Source organism: Phaethon lepturus, unplaced genomic scaffold (genome assembly GCF_000687285.1).
Source record: "Phaethon lepturus isolate BGI_N335 unplaced genomic scaffold, ASM68728v1 scaffold23881, whole genome shotgun sequence".
In the NCBI taxonomy this organism is placed as follows: Eukaryota; Metazoa; Chordata; class Aves; order Phaethontiformes; family Phaethontidae; genus Phaethon; species Phaethon lepturus.
This window is the reverse complement of record NW_010520127.1, coordinates 1,455-8,757: the sequence shown is the minus strand read 5'-3', so window position 1 is coordinate 8,757 and position 7,303 is coordinate 1,455. Positions and strand designations below refer to the sequence as shown.

At 52.5% G+C, this 7,303-nt stretch overlaps 1 protein-coding gene across 3 annotated transcripts; it reads left to right on the top strand.

The window, feature by feature from the left end:
• The first annotated feature begins 1 nt into the window (after position 1).
• Positions 2-3,352, top strand: LOC104628652 (actin, cytoplasmic 1). 3 transcript variants are annotated; one of them, XM_010297306.1, is made up of 5 exons: positions 2-191; positions 508-747; positions 1,278-1,716; positions 2,044-2,225; positions 2,598-3,352. In XM_010297306.1, the coding sequence occupies exons 1-5, from the start codon at positions 69-71 to the stop codon at positions 2,739-2,741; spliced, it is 1,128 nt and encodes a 375-aa protein (XP_010295608.1). In that variant the 5' UTR covers positions 2-68; the 3' UTR covers positions 2,742-3,352. The 3 variants fall into 3 exon arrangements, with proteins under 3 accessions (XP_010295608.1, XP_010295610.1, XP_010295609.1); XM_010297308.1 differs by having other exon boundaries at positions 114-191; positions 637-747; XM_010297307.1 differs by having other exon boundaries at positions 114-204; positions 536-747.
• Positions 3,353-7,303: the final 3,951 nt, after the last annotated feature.

Genomic DNA, 7,303 nt, shown 5'->3' with positions numbered 1-7,303 from the left:
GCCCTTTCCCTTCCCCGGTGCGCGACCGCTGAGGCTCACCTCCCCTTCCCTTCTCCCTGCAGCTAGCCATGGATGACGATATCGCCGCGCTCGTTGTTGACAATGGTTCCGGTATGTGTAAGGCCGGTTTTGCCGGGGACGATGCTCCCCGTGCCGTCTTCCCATCCATCGTGGGTCGCCCCAGACATCAGGTAGGTGGCTGGGGTGCCTGTCACCGGACAAAAAGAGAGGAGTTTTTGGTCCAAGCCCTTGCCCTGGAGCCACTGAGCTTCAAGAAGCCCTTTTATTTGTCTTTATAACCCAAGAGGCTTCTGCACTGCAGCACAGCTGGTGGGGAATACGGCCTCCTGCAGAGCTTTTCTGCAGCACATGTTGGAGCAGTTGGCTGAATGCCTTTCTTGATAGAGTGGGGACAGCAGTTTCAGATCCAGCTCTGGGAAAAGCAGGTCATCCACCCAGTGGGGCTTGTCCTTCAGCCGTGCTTACTTCTTATTCTTTGTTGTGCAGGGTGTGATGGTTGGTATGGGCCAGAAAGACAGCTATGTTGGTGATGAAGCCCAGAGCAAAAGAGGTATCCTGACCCTGAAGTACCCCATTGAACACGGTATTGTCACCAACTGGGATGACATGGAGAAGATCTGGCACCACACTTTCTACAATGAGCTGAGAGTAGCCCCTGAGGAGCACCCTGTGCTGCTCACAGAGGCTCCCCTGAACCCCAAAGCCAACAGAGAGAAGATGACACAGGTGTGTAAAACTCTGGAGCTTGGAGCTACAGCAGCTGTTGCTGCAGGCCAGCTCTCCTCTTTCATGTTGTCCTCTCTCTTCCTTCACCACTATTCTCCCCTTTTTGCCATCTTTACAGGGTTTTCCTTTCCTGACCTGAGTCTCTTCTTTGCTGGACCTTGACAGGTTTTGTTTGCTCTTCTAAGCTGGCTTTCTCTGAGACTGAACTAGCAACTTGTCTAACTGCTGTTTCTGCCTAGACACACTAATCCATTTACCAGCCTTGAGTGACTGTACTGTAGTTTACTTGGCGTTTGTTTTGTTCCTTGCTGTGACATGTGAATGGGTTTGTGGTGGTGGTGGTGTCCCTGCTCAGGCTCTGACCTGGCAGGTGTGGGTGGAGACCAGGCAAGATAAGCATGGACTTAGAGGGGAAGTGGACAGAAGTTCTCTTAGGGACAAAAGTAAAATGACTTGCATGGACTTGGTGTAGACCTGTAGTGAGAACCCTAATTTCTGCTGTTCACTCAACCCCTTTTTTTTCTCCCTAGATCATGTTCGAGACCTTCAACACCCCAGCCATGTATGTAGCCATCCAGGCTGTGTTGTCCCTGTACGCCTCTGGTCGTACCACTGGTATTGTGATGGACTCTGGTGATGGTGTTACCCACACTGTGCCCATCTACGAAGGTTATGCCCTCCCCCATGCCATCCTTCGTTTGGATCTGGCTGGCCGTGACCTGACGGACTACCTCATGAAGATCCTGACAGAGAGAGGCTACAGCTTCACCACCACAGCCGAGAGAGAAATAGTGCGTGACATCAAGGAGAAGCTGTGCTATGTTGCCCTGGATTTTGAGCAGGAGATGGCCACAGCTGCCTCTAGCTCTTCCCTGGAGAAGAGCTATGAACTCCCTGATGGCCAGGTCATCACCATTGGCAATGAGAGGTTCAGGTGCCCTGAGGCCCTCTTCCAGCCATCTTTCTTGGGTAAGTCCAACCCTTCTAGGATACCCTGTGCCCCTCAGTGTTTATTTCTGTAAATGGTGACCTGGAGACCATGGCAGCCAGTTACCGTATTACTGCTGGTGTGTAGCAAGGTCTGCTGCCTCACCACTTAGCCTCACTTTCCACATGGCCTAAAGCTGTTTGAGGGACTTGGGATGGTAGAATGGGAGGCTGAGCGTGTCAGAGCCATGGCTTTCTAGTGCCTTTTTGCTGAAGGGGCTGCTGGTGTCTTGGTTGCCTATAGTAAGTCGTCAGGCTTCCTTGGCTGTGTCTGAGCCCTTGTTGATTGAGACTGCTTCTTCCTTACAGGCATGGAGTCCTGTGGTATCCATGAAACTACCTTCAACTCCATCATGAAGTGTGATGTGGATATCCGTAAGGACCTGTATGCCAACACAGTGCTGTCTGGTGGTACCACAATGTACCCTGGCATTGCTGACAGGATGCAGAAGGAGATCACAGCCCTGGCACCCAGCACAATGAAAATCAAGGTAGGATGGAGTTAGGGGAAGCTCTTGGCACCCCTGTTAATGCTGAAATGTGGACTGGGTGGAGGAGGGTAAGCTAAACTTCCTGCTAGAGAAGACAGAAACCATACTGGTGTCAGGCGTGGCCTTTAATGGCCTTGCTCTGGACAAGATGGCATCCACCCAACTGTATGAATAATGGGATTAGTGTAAATACTGGCTGCAAAGTGGGGAAGCCAGGGAGGTGGGTGTGTGAGGTGGTGTCTGAACCTGGCATGGTATCTTGGCCAAGGCTAGGTAAAAGGAGTTGGGTAGCTCTGTCTTGCAGGGCCCTGCGTGGGCAGTGAGCGTAGTGGGACACTGTGTATCTGACTTGATTCTTACTCTTCCTTGCAGATCATTGCCCCACCTGAGCGCAAGTACTCAGTCTGGATCGGAGGCTCCATCCTGGCCTCCCTGTCCACCTTCCAGCAGATGTGGATCAGCAAGCAGGAGTATGATGAATCTGGACCATCCATTGTCCACCGCAAATGCTTCTAAACTGGACTGTTACCAACACCCACACCCTTGTGATGAAATGAAACCCATAAATGCGCATAAAACAAGACGAGATTGGCATGGCTTTATTTGTTTTTTTTTTTGGCGCTTGACTCAGGATTAAAAAACTGGAACGGTGAAGGTGTCAGCAGCAGTCTTAAAATGAAACATGTTGGAGCGAACGCCCCCAAAGTTCTACAATGCATCTGAGGACTTTGATTGTACATTTGTTTCTTTTTTTAATAGTCATTCCAAATATTGTTATAATGCATTGTTACAGGAAGTTACTCGCCTCTGTGAAGGCAGCAGCCCAGCTCGGAGGGAGCCAATGCCAGTTACTGGTGTTAGGTTATAATTGCTTGTCTGTAAATTATGTAACCCAACAAGTGTCTTTTTGTATCTTTCCGCCTTAAAAACAAAACACACTTGATCCTTTTTCTCTTCAATTTGTCAAGCGAGCAGGCTGTGTTCCCCAGTGATAGATGTGAATGAAGGCTTTACAGTCCCCCCTGCAGGGTCTAGGAGAAGTGGTGCCAGTATGTGGGGGAGGGAGGGGCTACCTGTACACTGACTTACAACCAGTTCAAATAAAAGTGCACACCATAGAGGCTTGACTGGTGTTTGATTGTTCATTTTCTTTCTTCTATGCCACGTCTTGACGGTTATGATGTGCTCTGATCTAGCCTTGCCAGGCTGTGCAGGCCAGCTATCTGATGGGAGTGGGTGCTGCTGTGGCAGGCTGTCTGGTGTGCTGAGCCAGATGGCTCATGGTGATAGAGCGGGGAAGAGCCATCTGCCAAACTTGCAGGTCTCCCAAGACTGACCTGGGATGGAGCTCTCTAGATGCTGCCTGTGTGTGCAAGTGGGAGCTGCTGGAGGAGCTGGGCTTGGTGGGGAACCAACTGCACTTTCTGGAAGATTGCCTTGTGTGGGTCTCCTTCAGCAGTGCAGTATGACTAGATTTGGCCTGGTGAAAACTGGGGTGGTGGTGGGGCCATAACCATGCTAAAGCAGCTGTCTTCTCCCGGAGCTAAGGCTCCTTTGGCTGCCCTGCAGTCCCCTCTTCCCCCTGCCCCAAGTGCCTGAGCTTGTCTGTCCTGCTCCTGGTTTACCCTGGGAGGGAGGCCTGGCTCTGGGCTGAGAGACTTGTACTCTGCCAAACTGCTGCCTGGGTGGAGCAGCTTTTGGGAGAAGGCAAGAGAAAGTCTTTGGTGAAGTGGAAAAAAATTTGACTTCAGAGAGCAGGGCCACTGCTGTTAGACATGGCTGGGCAGGGGTGGGGCTGGGAAAAGGGTGTGGGGAGGGAGGAAGCTCTTGCATGGTGAGTGACACCCACAGCTCCAGGACTTGCTGGGGGCAGTGCAGGTACCTGCCTCCAGCTCAGCCTCTACCAGGAAGGAGATTTGCTTGGCTTCTTGGCTGTGTCTCCATCCTCTGAGCTTCTGAACTTTCAAGCTTCAGACTTGTTTGATGGATCAAATTCTCCAGTTTGATGAAAAGGAGCAGCTGCAGCAGGGACCCTCACAAAGCCCTGCTGGGAGCTGAGACCCCTGTTGGGCACAGCAAAGCCTGCGAGCCCCAGGAGCTGGAGCTGCTGCTGTGGAAGGGAGGACACAGACAGGACCGAGGCTGCCAGGTCAGGGACCAGGAAGAGCAAAGCCAGGTGACACTACGTGTTGCCAACTTGGGCAGACCAGACCTCGGAGCCTTGCTCACAGGCGTGCTGGCTTCCCAAGGCTCCTCCAACCTGCCTGTCTTTGAAGAGCTAATGGCTGTGATTGTGTCATGCTGACAGCAGATGAAAGGCAGGGAACGGGCTCTGTTGGCTCTTTAATCCTTTGCCTGGCCTGATCCTGCTCCGGCATCATGCTGTATTCAGGGTGGAGCTGCTGGTTTCTGCCCTTCATCTCCTCAGCCTCCCGCCCGGGTGCTGCAGGAGCCTGGCAGGGCTGTAGGTGCAGACACTGGGCTAGCCAGACAAGTTACTGGAAGCACCAGTTTGCAACAGAGGAGGTGAAACAGGTTGGAGCAAGGCCCAAACTGGACTTATAACCCGAGGTCTTGGGGAAATGGGGTGAGGAGGAGGCAATGGCAGCCCCTGGGGGAGGGAGCTGGTGAGAGTGGGGCAGGGAAAAGGCCAGTAGGCAAGAAGAGATGATGACAATAGGGAAATGGGGCACCAGTCCGTGAGTCTCCTCTCCTGCCTTCAGCCCTCCCTGAAACAGCCACTGATCGCTGTGGAAAAATGTGTCAAGACACAAACAACAGAAAAGATGATGGTGGTGGTGAGGGAGAAGCTACAGAGCAGCAAAATGCCGGGGGCTGAGAGCAGCTCAGGTGGGGAGAGGTGCAGGCACAGGGAGAGAGCGAGCGATGGGCTGGTGCAGAGCTGCTGCATGCAAGGATCCGGGCTGATTTTGATGCTCCAGAGCATAGCAGGCGAGGCTTTCTGTTAGTTAACACTTTGCAGGGTTTTTTTTCTCCTTTCTTCCTATTTCACTTGCTGGTCCAGGCAAACAGCCCCCCAATAAAATGAGGCTGAGCCTTTCACAACCCTTCCTGATGCCTCTCCGGTGCAAGGCTGCGGCATGCACAGCTACTCTGCAGGCTGCTCCGGTGAGGCTCAGTTTATTCCTCCTCTGGGCCATTACATGCTGGAGAAAAGAATGTGGTGCCGGGCAGGGAAGCCTGTGAGCATTACTCACTGCTCCCGACTCTGGCGAGCAGGGGGGAGCCCGGGGTAGTTTCCTCTCAGGAACACCAGGCTCTGGAAGAGGGGGGATTTTTTTTAACCGCGGTTTCTCTGTCACAGAGTTTCAGAGGGCTCAGTTCACCCCTCACTGTTTCACAGAGGTGGGGAAATGCCGAGGGGCCTGTCACTGGAAGGGCGTTAGGGGAGTTGGTTTAGCCATCTCCCAGCTCTTGAAGCCACCAGCAATGGGCAAGACTGAAAGGAGATTTTTAGGGAATAAGCAGTCCCCTGGCTACCACTTCCTCCTCCTCTCCAGCACGCAAATAGCCAGGGGCTGTGGGGGAAACAGGAGGTTTCAAACAGCCACCCATGGGCCAGGCTAAGTGCGTCCCGTCACCCCATCTGGCGCAGCGGCGGTGACATACCAAGATTTCTCAGGCTGCAGAGACGGCGGGCCGCAGCCGTAGATCCTTGCAAGCCACCCAGCCCTTTCTCGCCTCCCTTTAGCTGCCCAGGGGGAGCTGGCTCAGCTAAAGGGAGCTGAGCAAACACGTTTTACGCCCTTTCTTCCCCCAGAGCTCCAAACTTTCGCTCCTGCTGGAGACAGTCACTGGCACCTCACCTGCAATTAGCTGGTGACCTGGAAAGTCACCTCGCTGAGCCGCTTATGGAATCAAGACACCGCCAGGAATTAGTGACGTCCTTGGCAAAGGAGACAGTTGTGGCTCTCAGGATTTAGCCCTGAAGGGCCTCATTGTCTCTTAGCCGTGTCAGGGAGTTTTGACCAGAAACGGTCCCCAGCTGCGGGTGTCCCGTTTTCTTGTCAGCCAGTGTGTGTTGCTTCAGGAGAGGTGTCAGCTGGCTGCATGCAAAAGTCCCAGGAAATCCCAGATCATTCAAACCAAACTGGCCACCTTGCAGAAGTCCCCTCCGAGGGTGCAAAGCGTCAGATTCAGAAAATGGGCTTTCCAAGGTATCAGTACAGGGATGGGACTGTGGGTATTGGCTGTGCTTGGGGCAAGAGGAGTCCTGGTCTTTGAAGCTGGTCTTTGCAGAGGGATTGCTGGCCTGGAGCTTGCCCTGACTTGTATTAAACCCATCTGTAATCTACTTTAGCAGGCCTTACTGTACTAAACCGTGTCAAGTATTGAAAATTACTTACAGCAGTGGAGCTAGCAGTTCACCCAAGCTTATCAAGTGCTCTGGCCACTGTAGTCCAGCTGGGCTTTAGTCACGCTGACAAAAAGATGACAAAAAGACTGTATCGGTCTTAAGAAGAATCAGAGGACAGGAATGACCCAAGACTTTCCAGAGGGAAAAACATAAAATACAGAGCAAAATATCTTGATACTAGCATTTTGTTTGTTTGCCCTCCTGGACTGGGACAGCATGAAATGTGCCTGCCTCCTTTGGGCTAAGAAAACTGTGTATTAGTTGTAAGATGATCAAAGCCTGCCTTGAAATGGCCCAGCCCTGAACTGAACCCACCTTCACAGAAGGCTCCCAAGTGCCCACACTAAGAGCATTCCTGACGCGAGGTACAGCAGGGAGGGTTTCTCCTTTCACCGTCTGACCACCTCCCAGCGACCATCAAGAGAAATGCCAGAGTTCAGCGTAGCTGTTCATTTCCTTCCTCTTTTACCACCCATCTGATGTCCTGCTGCTGCAGTGTGTCTACACCACCACATTGCTCATTTACTTGGTGGATCCTGAGTCCAAGCGCAGCTCCTTTTACAAACTGCTGTGAGCCTGGTTTCTCATACCTATCTCTGTTCCCAGCTCTTACTCAGGGTTGTCAACTGCTGTCTGGTCCATGTACACCCCAGGGCTGGAAGGAACCCATGCCTAGTCCTAACACAGGCTGCTCCAGCCG